Source organism: Hypanus sabinus, chromosome 12, assembly GCF_030144855.1.
Source record: "Hypanus sabinus isolate sHypSab1 chromosome 12, sHypSab1.hap1, whole genome shotgun sequence".
NCBI lineage: Eukaryota > Metazoa > Chordata > Chondrichthyes > Myliobatiformes > Dasyatidae > Hypanus > Hypanus sabinus.
In genome coordinates, this window is record NC_082717.1 from 54,037,020 (window position 1) to 54,051,780 (window position 14,761).

The 14,761-nt window shown below is 38.1% G+C and overlaps 1 protein-coding gene across 2 annotated transcripts in view; it reads left to right on the forward strand.

Moving 5' to 3' along the window:
* LOC132402888 (echinoderm microtubule-associated protein-like 6) overlaps positions 1-14,761 on the forward strand; it is a 352,621-nt gene that overhangs the window by 178,386 nt on the left and 159,474 nt on the right. For both annotated transcript variants that reach the window (XM_059985945.1, XM_059985944.1), the window contains exon 15: positions 4,305-4,410. In XM_059985945.1, the coding sequence (XP_059841928.1) occupies positions 4,305-4,410 (106 nt within the window). The remainder of the gene's footprint in view (positions 1-4,304; positions 4,411-14,761) is intronic.

A 14,761-nucleotide genomic window follows, 5' to 3' on the forward strand; every position in this document is an offset into this window, starting at 1 on the left:
ATGCTCTCAATTAAGCCTCTGTAGAATGTTCTTAGGATTTGGGGTCCCATACCAAACTTCCTCAACCGTCTGAGGTGAAAGAGATGCTCTGTGTGCCTTTTTCACCACACAGCTTGCAATCCATCTCAAACAAACGGGTCTCCCACCAGATCTGATGCTATGGCTGGTTCTCCCCAGTGTCTTCTCTCTTCATCTCCTCTCGAACAAAAAAAAACCCAAGCCCAACCTTACTGTCCCTCACCAAGAAAACCTCCCACTAATTGGATGGCACCCATTCCACATCATCCCTTATCTTCAACAATAACCTAAACAGGTTGCTGAAAGCAGAGCTGCCAAATGAAATACCTTACTGCATAACAGTAAAGATGTGAACCAGGGCATTACACTAACTTTTACATTTTATTTTGCATTGTTATTGTTTTTCCTTATTCTATCTCAATGTACTAATGTAATAATTTGATCTGTATTAACAGTATGCAGTCAGGTTTTCCACTGTATCTTGGTACATTTGACAATAATAAACTAATACCTACAGCAGGCATTTCATAATGCTGTCTCTGCAAAATACTCAATGAATTTAGTGAACCAACATCAACATCCCCAATGTTATGACCGTATTTCTAATCATTTCCCTCCAATAAACATGCCATGAAGTTTGTAAGCCCAAATCCACACTTCCAAGGTGGATATTCTGTTTTGAGCTCATTCATGGCAAAATTTTCCCAAAGCCTTCTTGAGAAAGGGAAACAAGCCCACTGATTTGAGGGATGCCCTGGCCTACGACTGCTATAAATGGAGAATAATAACTTAAGATGGCTCTAAAGACTTTGCGAACAGATACCCTGAGGAAATGATGGCCCTTCTGAAATCTTCTCTTCCCATAAAGGGCCACCTGGCAAAGTCTGTAGGTTTCACAATGGCTTCATCAGCCATCTCAGAACCCACAAAGCTGGAGTTGAGGCAAGTTATCATTGCACCTGAGAAGCCATAAGAAAAACAAGGCACAAATACACAAAGCATGTGGTTGCAACCATTGTCAGCAAATAAAGAATCCAAGATAATCTGGTTTTTAGCAGTTGCTGGCTGATGCGTGCTCATACAAGGAAATTGACAAGATCCAGTAGTGGGAGAAGTAATGCTGATCTCCAGAGAGTGAATCGTGCTTTTTAATGATACCATGGCACTGGTAATCTCTTGATTCCAGCCATTTAATCAGATGTCCTTATGGTGTGACCAAATGCACACTGCTGTCATCGATACCTCTCGACATGTTTGTACACTTGTCCGTCTTCTATTTTCCCTGATCACAATGCAATTGTCCAGATAATGAAGTGATTAGGTTTCTAAAGAATTCTTTGTGATGCATATTTTCAGTAAGTGAAATCCACAATGAACCCTTAACTTTCAAAGGAGATGTCAATTTGCTATGAATGGTATAAAGTCAAGAACTATTCAATCTCTTCCTAATAACAATGCAATAAATCAAAAGCAATGGCATTCGTTTTGGTGAGTAGAAATGTGCATGCTAAAGTTTACAAGTTTATCATCAGTGATCATTGCCAGAAGGAAGACTGCAAGTGCTCTACAGAATTTATTTTTCTTTTTTAAATACTTGTTTATTTTGCAGATTCCTTCTCATTAATCTGATCATAAAGACTTAAATGTAACTTGGTTTCAATCATCTGTATTTGAAATACAACTCAAGTTGTGTTCCCTACCTTTTATTAAACAGTATGGAAACTTTTAAGTGACAAATTAAGTAAAGCCCTTTGTTGTCAAGTGAATGTGTGGTAGAAAGCTCACAAATGCCTCTGCTCCCTCAGGAGGCTAAAGAAATTTGACATGTTCCCTTCAACCCTTACTAATTTCTTATCAATGCATTATAGAAAACAACCTATCTGGATGCATCATGGCTTGTTATGGCAACTATTCTGCCTATGACTGCAAGAAACTGCAGAGAGTTATGAACACAGCTTAGCAGATCACAGAAACCAGCCTCCTTTCAGGGACTCTGTCTATATTATTTGCAGACAGCATTATCAAATGTCTCTCAGAATGCTGGAGGTCCCGATGAAGGATCTCAGCCTGAAATTTTGACTTTACTCTTTTCCATAGATGCTGCCTGGCCTGCTGAGTTGCTCCAGTATTTTGTGTGTATTGCTTTGATTTCCAGCATCAGCAGATCTTCTCATTTGTAATCAAAGATCCCACTACCCTGGACATTCTGTATTCTCCCTCTCCCATCAAGCAGAAGAACCGAAGTTCTCTGCCCAATGAAGCAGTGGAGGCTACCTCAGTAAATATATATAAGGCAGGTTGGATAGATTTTTGCATAGTAAGGGATTTAAGGGTTATGGGGCAAAGGCAGGTAGGTGGAGATGAGTCCATGGCCAGATCAGCCATGATCTTATTGAATGGCAGAACAGGCTCAACGGGCCAGATGGCCAATTCCTGCTCCTATTTATAATGTTCTTATGTTCAAAAGCTTGAAAGCACATATCACCAGGCTGAAGAACAGCTCTTCCCCACTGTTATAAGACAATTGAATGATTCCCTAGTATAATAAAATAAACTCTTGACCTCTCAGTCTACCACTTATCTCGCACCTTATTTACTGCCTGCACTGCACTCTCTTTCTAGCTGTTGCACTTTATTCTATGTTCTATTATTAATTTACCTTGTACTACTTGATGTACTAAGTAATGTCTGAACATCACGCAAGACAAGCTTTTCACTGTATTTGGGACGTGAAAGAAAAATAAACCAATTCCAATTCAAATAAATGAGAAAGACCTATTGTTATTTCTTTGCCTCTGGTGAATAGCAACCAACTCCCATGATCATAATCTATCCCAGAAGCAGTTCTCTACCCCTAAAGATCAGATCAAGTCTACATCCAGTTTACCATTAAGCAGTGCTTTGTGTTACTTAATAGGCACAAAGACTTTTGATGGTTGCTGTCTATCTTTGAGTAGAACTAGAAACTAGTTAATTTCTGTTAGACATGGCAATATCAATATTGGTTTGCACTGAGGTACTCCTTTCTGATTGGCTCTACAGATGGCCTCAGGAGATGATAGAGAATGTCTCCATTTTGCTTCTTGATATTTGTCTTACAGTCTTGACCATGCCATTAATTCTTCAATGCACACTTATTTTCAAGGACCTTCCCTGATGCACCATCCCATCTATCCTCATCTGTACTCCAGGGTAGAATTAAGGTATATAGTCGTCCACCAGATATGCACATATGCTTCATAATTGCTGGCCTACTTGCAGCCTTCAAATACCAGGGATGTTTCCCAAGACATGCCTGTAATAAAACCTGTTCAATATTTACAATGTCTGTATCTGTTTCTATATGGTTCAATAACATGTTGTACTCCTGTGAAAATTTGTTTCCATGCAGGGGTGCAAACTGGTGGGTAGTACTTCCTGTAATGATTAAAACGAAGAGCATGACTCTTTTAGAAGGATACCTGGCAAAAGCTTAAAGATAGGTAGACAGAAAGTTCATTTCTCTGAGAAGGAGGCATCATAGATGTAGGGATCATGGCCTGGGTGTTTCAGTGCACTTGATGATCTTTGTCTGTAGTTATTTGAGTTTATTTAACAGATGATTGTTGCATGCTATCTTATTCTGCAAGGTTATGTTAATTTCTAAGTGCTGTAACTGATTGCTGTAGGTCAACTGTTGCAGCTGGGTGTCCTATGTACAAAGTGTATGTCTTGAGCAGGCTGAGCTCAGAAGCGTTGAGATTGAGGGGAATGCAATCAGCAGCCAGGAATGTTATAATTGTGTATTGTGCATTGAGTACTTTTGTTGTGTTTTTATTCTGCTAATGATTGTTCATTTTTCAGTTCCATTTATGAGTTTTACAATATTAATCTTCACAAAGCAAATAAGGTCAAAGCATTCTTCCTTGCAGTGCTCGCAGTGCAGCATTTTCACGCTCAATTTGAGTGGTATTTTGTTGACCACTTCCTACAAAGTTAGTGCAGTTTTAATCCTGTTGTCTTTGGGAAAAAAAGAATCAAATATCTGGCCAAAGGGACCTTGGAGAACTGCCTGTTTTTTTAAATATCTCAGCATGGTAGATTGAAGAGCAGTGTATAGATTAGGACCCAATCATTGAAGATGATGGTTGGCACTAGAAATATTAATAGTGGAAATTTTGAATATTTTGATTTCAAAAATTGTCATTTTTTAACTTGAATATATTTGATGCAATTTGTATATTATAACGTGTTGGTATTTAAATAACCAATGTGACATTAATGTTAAAATTACCAATTTTTGTTAGGTTGGACGGGATCCGTCGATACATGTTTGGGATACTCAGACACTTAAATGTCTATCATTGCTTAAAGGACAGCACCAGAGAGGAGTATGTGCACTTGATTTTTCATGTAAGTTGCCAGTTAACTATTTGCTACAAATATTACTAATGCTTAAAACTAATTCTTATTATTAGACTTCAGAGGATCAAAATAAAATTGAAACACTTCATTCAGTAAAATGATTTGTTCCTCTCTACATGCCTCTGCAAGCAAGGTACAATTTCCTTTATGACAAATATGCTTGTAGCACTGGAACCCATTTTAACCAGAACTAATGGCATTTAGCTTGTGCTTGGTTTTAGGTTCTTCTGGCTCAAGGGAAAGAAAACAGGAGAAGAAACTTGTTATTGTAATTAACAGGCAGGAATTAACGTATAGTTCCCGTTAGTAAGCAGATCCCCTATCCCAACTGCTTCCTTTTAGTCCTTAAACCTGCAAACTAAGCCCCTTTGTGTAAGAAAATCATTTACTATATAACAATAACTGCTCTTTAAAATAAGTTTTAAAATGAATTTGGCATTTTCTAAAGTTGTGAAAAGAGCTATATAAATTCAATTACTTTCTTTCATGCAAGTGCCACCTTCTGTAATGCAGAAGAAGGTCACTTTGCCCATGAAGTCCGTAGCAGCCTTTTCAAAAAGTCCCATTTGTAAAAATATAATAAATATAATAGGCACTCATGCCTGATTCTCTATACAGTAAGATTAAGGCTGATGTCTTACTCTTTCTTCAAATCCCTGCAATGTTTTGTTCCTTCAATGAGTCATTTTTAATGTCTATTGGCTCTGTATCCACAATCTATCAGACTTACTTTGGCTTCAGCATCAGAAAACAGTACCTATTCATTTTATACCTATTTTTGTTTTTAAAAATCTTTTTCAAATCTGTACTTCCTCCGTGGAAAACAACCTTAATCTTATTTAGTCTAGCCACATATCTGCATTCCCTCATTCCTGGAACGATTTTAGTATGTCTCTTATATACCCTCTTCAAAGTATCTTATCCAAAATGCCCTACTTTGGATATAATGGTAAAGGTGGATGGAGGAATGGATTTTAACCCCTAAAAATGGCTTTGGAAAGTGGGTTAAGTTTAAAAGAGCATTAGCAACTCTATATAAAATTCCTGAGCTGCAATATCTTACAACCCTAATAAGTTTATCTAGCTGATAAAGAAACTCTCATATGAGCTAGGTTGCCAACTTAAATGTTCATAGGATATTAAAAATTGAATGCAGATTTTAAATTCAATTCCAGATTTATGACTTTACAGAGCTGTGAAATTTCTCAGTGGAACTATGGTTAAAAACAGAACTAAATTCGAGAAATGATATTCTAATCTGACAAGTATCACTTGTCACATCTATTTTTCACTGTGATTCTGTATAGGGTCTTAATCACAGCAGGTGCAATGGTTGTTAGAACCTTTTCTAAAGTTTGCTTGTTTCAATCTTAATTTTATCAATGTTGTTCCATTTCAAAACTGTGGCTTCTGCATTTCATAAGGTGCAAAGTAGTAGATAACTGTACAAAAAATGGCTCAATATTTTGAGTAATATTGACTGTGAACAAAGTATTTTGGTTAACAAATGGAAGGAAGGAAAAGCAATGGCCATATTCAGATTGGCAGACTAAAATTGTTGGAATGCTATGGAGCTACAGCCATTTATGATCTACATTTATGATTTAGATGAATAAAGTATATAGTATCAAATTTTGCTGATGATATAAGATGAAGGAAGTGTGTAAAGAGCTTGGGAGTCTGCAAGGGGATATTAAGAGATTGATTGTACACTGGGCCAGATGGAATAAAATAAGGATACATGGGAGATAATCTACTTTGGTAGGAAGAATTAAAATAAATTATTTAAATTATTAAGATTCAAGTTTTGGTGCTTGGAGATCTTGACTTTCTTGTGCAAGGATCACAAAGTCGGCATGTATGTACAGCAAGTAATTAGGAAGACTAATGTGACGTTAATGAAAATCTGACTCAAGTACAGAAGACTCCAATGAGTCCACTTTTGGAGTACTACATACAGTTTTGGTCTCCTTCAGGATGGATTTACTTGACTTTGGGTCAATGACAGAGGTTTATCTAAGCAGAGATTATCTTGTAAAGTAAGAGTGGGCATGTTAGACTTTACAGCATAGGAGGTTGAGAACTGTTTGTATTGAAATGTGCAAAGACTTATTTGCTGAAAGGATGTTACTTTTGGTAGTTAAGTATTGAATTGGGTATGATCCTAGACTAGGGGTGCGCCTTAAGACAATGAAGCAAAACTAAGATGATACATTTAAAATGAGGAATTTATTTTTGGATCTTTGAAATTTCTCCAGGATCAAAGACTGTGGGAACCAAATAACTGTGGCTTAGAGTCCAAGAACCAATATTTCAGTGAATGATGCAGCAGGCATGGGGGCTATTTGGCCTGATTTTTCTCTTTTGTATTTCTTCACCCATTTCTTCAGAATTAGTTCTCAGTCTTCTGTAAGTGTTTATTCACCTTTCATTTGAAGTCTTGTATCTGTGAATTTATCAGAGAACCCCATGTTTCTGTTCCTGTAGTTGAGGGGTCCTCAGTCGATGTCCCCTGTTTTTTTATAAGCTGTGAGGGCATTTTGTGTAATTCTGACAGAAAGGAGTGCAATGATTGACTAGGGGAAGTGCTCTGTTTAAAACTGCCTGTGTCCTGTATTGCAATGATCCTCTCATAGATCTGCACAGAGTTGCTGAGGACTTCATTCCAACTCATTTGATTGCTGAATAGTCAAGGCTAAGATGGCACATAAAAAAAATTGAAAGTGCCAGAAATACTCAGCAAGGAGTATTGAGGAGAGAGATTCAGCATTAATTTCATCTCCTGAGTATGTCTAAAACTTGTATTTTTTTATTTTAAATTTCCTGCACCTGTAGTTTTTGTCTTTAAATGATGTATGCCTGCATGTATGGGATCAATTGCACTTTTAATGTTGCATACAGTTGGCAGTACTTGCCATAAAAGAAGTTATTGTTTCTAAAATCTGCGACATTATTCAGGGTGAAGAATACACAGAGCAGTGGGACACTTGCTAATACTTCACAAGTTATTGCTGCTGCACTGGAAGCATGCTGTTGAGTAGAAGCCTCCCAAGATGCAGCATCTGCCACCAGCTGAGCAGAGCTTTGTGTATTTCTAACTTAAGCAGATTTCCCTGTTCTGTTATTTGTATGTTATGTGCAAAACCACATGAAAAAATACAACTATCTTTCTTAATACATCAGTCAACATGAGTATCCGCCTTGTTGGATCTGAGGCATGTCTCATGTGTCACTGTATCCTCATGAGGAGATTTTATTATCCTCCTGTTAATTTATTATAGGCAAGATTTTTTTAAAAAATATACATCCTCCTGTTAATTTATTATAGACAAGATTTTTTTTAAATATACAGGAGATTAATGGGAGATAGTAGAGATTTCAAATAAAGATAGTTGAAAATGTTTCATGATACACCTGATCAGGTTTGCACTCACCACTAACACCCAGATCTAATGGTAGTGTTGTTTCAATGTAGCTGAATGAAATGGTTTCTAATGCCAGGTGATACTGAGTCTCTTATCTTCTTGTTTCTGAGCATTATGCATTGAATTATACACAGGACTCCCTTCTTAATATACGTTTGGTAGCTGATGACTGGAGTATGACTTCAAATTTTGTCTTTCTGGTGAATGAAGAGACCTATGAGTAACATTATTTCTTGTACAGGTAAAGAAGAAATGGATGAAGAATATTTGTTAATATTGATCATGAAAACAATATGAGCCATTAAGAAAAAGCAATATTTTTTTGTGGCTGGATAGATGAGAATGTAAGGCACTGTTTATACTGAGAGACAGGATACTTGTAAAGTAAGTAGCTGTAAGGTGTAATGTCTTGGAGCTGAGTTACAAAGTTGGATTAATATTTATTTCAGGATACAGTGAATGCTCACTGTATCTCTTTCCTGATCAAATAAGATCAGTAAACCTCTTACAATTTAGAAGAGTGAAACATGGGAACAGATCAGTACTGCACATGCAGCCCATGATGTTTTGCTGATATTGATAGCAATTTATACCAAATATCCTCTTCCTCTGCATCATACATATCCCTCTATTCCCTTTGTATTCATACTTAGTCTATATAAAAACCTCTTAAGCTCCATCAAATTGCCCAATTCCACTACTACCCCAATACCTATGTTAAAACAAAGCTCTCCCTTTTGTTTGTCTGTAAACTCCTTCCTCCACCTGACCTTAAAATCCTGTCCTCTGGTGTTTGACATTTCTGTCTTGGGGAAAATGTTCTGACTATCTACATGATCTATTCTTATAATTTAAAAATCCTCTATTGGATCTCCAACATTTTAGGACAACCCAAATTGGTCTAATGTTTCCTTATAATTCGTACCCCTTAATCAAAGCAGCATCCTGGTAAACTTCCTCTACATTCTCTTCACAGTCTCTACACCCATTCTATAATGGGGTGGCCAGAACTGCATGCTGTACCCCAAGTGTGGTCTGAGTAAAGTTTTATATTAGCTGTGACATAGCTTCCTTACTCTTATACTCAACAACCCTACCAATTAGGGCAAGCATGCCTTATGCCTTACTTACTCCCTTAACCACCTTGTGTTGCCACTTTTAGTGAACTATAGACCTAGACACAAGGCCCCTCTGCATTTCAGTGCAATCAAGGTACGTATGATTAACCTTATAATTCCTCCTTTCATTTGACCTCACACTTTGCCCAGGTTAAACTCCATCTGCCATTCTCTGTCCATGTTCATAACCGATTTATATCTCACTGAACACTGCTCCACCAATCTTGGTATCATCTACAAATTTGCTACTCTGCCCATCTACATTTTCATCTAAATCATTTGTGTATATCACAACAACAGATGTCCCATCACTAATCTTCCCTAAGCACCAATATCATAGATCTCCATTCAGAGTAACAGTCTTCCACCCTTGTCTATGGGTAAGGCAGTTACAAATCCAAACTTGCAATTCACCCTGGATTCCATGCATCTTTATCTTCTGAATAAACTTAACATGAAAAAGTCTTTATAGATAATGTCCACTGTTTACCTTCATCAAGGACCCTTGTCATTTCCTCAAAAAACTAATCAGGTTTGTAAGACATGATATGTCCTGCACAAAGCCATGCTGACTTAACTAGGCAGGTCACACCTTCCCAAATGCAAGAAACACTTCCCTGCCACTGACATGAGTCTAACTGGCCAATAGATACACAGATTAATCCTATTTCTCTTCTTGAACAAAGGGATAACATTTGCTATTCTCCAGTCCTCCAGAAACATGCCTATTGCCATTAAGGGTAGAAAGATTTTTGTCAAAGATCCTCACTTGCTTCTGTCAGTATTTTGGGATAAATACATCAGGCCCCATATATTTATCCAAGCTAATGACTTTCAAAAGACTAAACATAATCTCTTTATTCTCAGAATATCCCAGCACATTAGCATATCCCACCTTGTCTTCACTATCCTCCAAATCCTTCTTATTTATTACTCATTTAGCACCTCAGCTACTTGCTCTGATTCCAAACACAAATCCCCTCTGTCCTTGGGTGGACTAACTCTCTCCTTAATTATCCTCTTTTTCTCAATGTAAGTATAAAATTATAAAAGATACCAATATGGACCCTGACCTCTGGCTGATTACCATCCCTTCTTTGAATGTGTTGTACCCATTTCTAGACACCGCTAAGGAAACAATGCTCCATTCTGGAGTCTCGACTATAGCCACAAAGATGATCATCAGCGCCCCTTACTACCAAGTCCCCTAACAATAGCACCCACCTTACTTTTCTAAGTCTGAGCTGACATGGTGACACTAACCCAGCTACTGCTGCTGGCCTTTAAAAGGTCATAGTCCCTACAGTTTTCAAATGGGTATACCTATTAGTAAGGGGAGCCATGCACTAAATGCCTACTCCTCTTAGTTCTCCTGGTCATCACCCTTACATCTGTAGCCTGCAACTTAGGTGTGACTATCTCACTAAAACAGTCATTTTTGATGTCCTCAGCATCTCAGTTGATCCAGTTTCTTGATCTGGTCTGTCAAGAAATGTGCCTGGGTGCATTTCCCACATATGTAGTCATCAGGAAGACCACAAATTCCCCCTACTTCTCACACCTTGCTTACTTCTCCCTATGTGCACATAGGACAAGGCAGGCTTCTTTCTTCTTTTAGTAGGGTCTATCAATTCGGTGACCAGCCTTCTAGTGCTCAGAACAATAAATCTGGGGAGCCTTATTTGTCTGTTAATCATTTTGCTCCTTTGTAATACAAGCAACACTACCAGAATCCATGAACAATAAAGTTTGTAATATGCTTTTAAATATTCACACTGATACTCACATCGAATATGCTAATATGTGGGAAGCGCAGTTGTCCAGCCAGAGGAGGTGCTGATAGAGGTATATAAAGCACAGCACCAGAGTCACTGGTTCAATCCTAATCTCAAGTCATGTTAATGTGGAGTTTGCACACTTTCCCTGTGACTGCATCAGTTTCCTCCAGCATCTCAAGGTCATGTTCAAGTTCAAATTTATGTCATTCAACCACATTCATATATACCACCAAACAAAACAATGTTCCTTTGGAACAAGTTGCACAGCACAGTACATTTAATTCATACAACACATGAAATAATACTACCACAAATAAATTAACAAATAACATGATGCAATAACACAAATTAAAAATAAAGAGTATTATGCTACTGGCGCTTCAAATGAGGTGAGACCTGGGTGGTGGCAGGGAATTCAGTAGGCTCACAGCCAAGGGGAAGAAACTGTTTCCCATCCTAACAGCCCTTGTTGTAGCTACGGTTCCCCCTGCCTGATAGTAGGGGATCAAAAGGATTCTTGGATAGATGGGAAGGATTATTGACAATGCTAAGGCCCCTGTGTATGCAGCGCTTCTGACAAGTATTTTGGGTGAGTGGAAGAAAGAACCTGATTATACTCTCAGCAGTCCTCGCACTCCTTTGTAGGGTGAGTAGGGTAATTTGCCAGAGTAAATTTCTCCTAGTGTGTAGATGAGTGGCGGAATCTTGGAGGAAGTTGATAAGAATGTGGGGAGAATTAAAAACTGGGATTATTGCAGGATTATGCACATCGATTGTTGATCATTGGTGTGGGTTGATGAGCTTGTTCCCATACTGTATTGTTCTGTGATTCCAAGACTATGTTAAATCTGCAACTGTTTGCTATTTTCAGCACAGTACTTCAGGTGTGTCTGAACTTGTGTCTGAACTCAGAGTCCTGAAATGCATTTGTGATAAAATAAAAATTTTTAGGTTAATCTGTTCTTACAATTCCTACAAAATTTTACAACTTAGCTCTTTTATATATTAGTCACCATGAGGTCTGGTTGTCATTAGCCAGTATGTAATATCCATCTTTAATAGGACTTAAAAAGGTGGAGATGAGGCAAATTATTGGAAAAGATTCTTAGAAATAGTATTTATGACCATTTAGAGAAGCATAGTCTGAATAGGGATAGTCAGCATGGTTTTGAAGTGATAGATCATACCTCAGGAGCACATTGATGATGTGGTGTATATGGATTTTAGAATGGCATTTGATGAAGTTCCCATTGTAGACTTATTCAGAAAGTCAGGAGGCATGGGATCCAGGGAAAATTGGTTATCTGACTTAAGAATTGGCTCGCATATAGAAGGTAGAGGGTGGATGCAGATGGAGCATATTCTGCATGGAGGCAGATGTCCACTGGTGTTCTGTGGATTCTCTTTTGGTACTCCTTTTTGTGATTTTTATCAGTGACTTGGATGAGGATATGGATTAGTAAATTTGCAGATGACATGAAGGTTGGTGGAGTTGTGGATAGTGAAGAAGGTTGTTGTAGGTTAAAATGGGATATTGACAGAAATATAGAGCTGCATTGAGAAGTGGCAGATGGTGTTCAACCCAGAGAAGTGTGAAGTTATTCACTTTGGAACATCAAATTTGAAAGCAGGATTCTTAGCATTGAGGAGAAACAGAGGAATCTTGGGGTCTACGTCTATAGATTTCTTAAAATTGCCATGCAAATTGATAGGGTTGGTAAGAAGGTGCATGGTTTATTGACCTTCGTCAGTCAAGTGAATGAATTCAAGAGCCGTGAGGTGATGTTGTAGCTCTATAAAACCCTGGTTAGCCAACACTTGGGAATATTATTTTCTGTTCTGGTCATCTTATTTTAGGAAGGATGTGGAACCTTCAGCAAGGGTGCTGAGGAGATCTACCAGGATGCTGCCTGGATTAGAGAACATGTCTTATGAAGATAGGTTGAGTGAGCTAGGGTTTTTCTCTTTGGAATGAAGGAGGGTGGGGGGTGACTTGATAAAGGTCTATAAGATGATAAGGGCAGAGATCAAGTGGATAGCCAGAGACATTCTACCAGGGCTGAAATAGCTAATACAAGGGAGCAAAATTTTAAGGTGATTGCTGGAAAGTAAGAGGAAAGATTTTTACACTGAGAGCGCCGGGTGCATGGAATGCACTGCCAGGGATAGTGGTAGAGGCAAATATATTAAGGCAATTAAGAAATGCTTAGATAGGCACATGGGTGGAGAAAAAAGGGAGGACTATCCAGGAGGAGACAATTAAATTAATCCTAGAGGAAGTTAAAAGGTCAGCACAATATTGTAGGTTGAAGGGGCTGTAGTATTTAATGTTCTGTGTTGTGTTCTTGAATGGATGCAGTTTTTGTGATGAAGATATGACTTCATTATTGTTATGTAAGGAATTTTATGATGTTGATTCAGTACTGAATGAACAGAGTCATATTTCTTATTCAAAATAGTGAATAGCTTGAAAGTAAACTTACAGTTGATGACATTCACATTTGATAATGTACTTGCCCTCCTAAGTGGGCAGTCCTGAAGAAGGATGGAGGCCCAGAACTTCAACTGTTTATTCATTTACATAGATGCTACTTGAACTGCATTTTGTGTGTATTGCTCTGGGTTTCCAGCATCTGCAGAATCTCTTGTTAAGTGGGAGAGGATGTGGGTTTGGAATGTACACTGTCAGAAAGGTTTTGAGTTGGAACATATCATGCCTGTGGCAAAGGAATGCATATTGAGGGTGGTAGATAAGTGGCTACTGACAAAATACTGTAGATTGCATTTCCCTGATTGTAAGTAGCTTGTGTATCGCTTGAGTTACAATTCATCAGGTGCTTCAGTTTATGAATTACAGAGAGTTGGAAAGTGGTACAAAGATAAAGCAGGTTGTATAGCCTTTGATATTCTTTAGTTTTCACATCCTGGCAGAGCAGCAATGACTGGAATTTCTGGAAGCAATTCAGAAGGCACAGGATATATATTGTACATCCCAAACAGGAAGACATATTCTAAAGGCAAAATGACATAACCGTGACTAACAAGATAATTCAAAACAAGCATAAAAGCCAAAGAGAGGGCATATAATGGAGCAAAAAGTAGTGGGAAGTTAGAGGATTGGAAAGCTGTTAAAAAAACAACAGAAGGCAACTAAAGAGTCAGTGAGATAAAAATGGAAGATGGATAAAGTCAATAAAGATGGAATACAAAAGTAACCCAGCCAGTAATATTGAAGAGGATGCCAATTTTTTTTTTCAAATACACAAAAGTGTAAAAAAGAGTGAGAGTGGATGTCAGACCACTGAAAAACGATGCTGAAGAGGTAGTAATGGAGTGACAAGGAAACAATGGGCGAACTGAATAAGTATTTTGCATCACTCTTCACTGTGGAAAGCAATATAGTGAAACTCCAGGTGAAATGTGTGAAGTTACCATTACTAGAGAGAAGCTCTTGAGAAACTGAAAGGTTTGAAGGTAGATAAGTCACCTGGACAGAAGGTATATACCACAGGGATCTGAAAGAGGTGGCTGAAGAGATTGTGGAACCTTTAGTTAATGATCTTTCAGGGATCATTCAATTCTTGTCTGGTTTCAGAAGACTGGAAAATTGTAAATGTCTCTCCACTATTCAAGAAGGGAGAGAAGCAGAAGAAAGGAAGCTATAGGCTAGTTAGTCTGGCCTCAGTGGTTGGGAAGATATTAGTGTCAATTAATAATAAGCAGAATAGACAAAGGAGAATCAGTTGAAGTTGTATACTCAGATTTTCAGAAGGTCTTTGACAAGGTACCACACATGAGGCTGCTTAACTAGCTATGAGCCCGTGGTATTACAGGAAAGATTCTAGCATGGATAAAACAGTGGCTCATTGGCAGGAGGCAAAGAATGGGAATAAAGGGAGCCTTTTCTGGTTGGCTGTTGGTGACTAGTGATGTTCCACAGTGGTCTATGTTGAGACCAATTCTTTTTGCGTTATACGTCAGTGATTTGGATGACAGAATTGATAGCTTTATTGCAAAC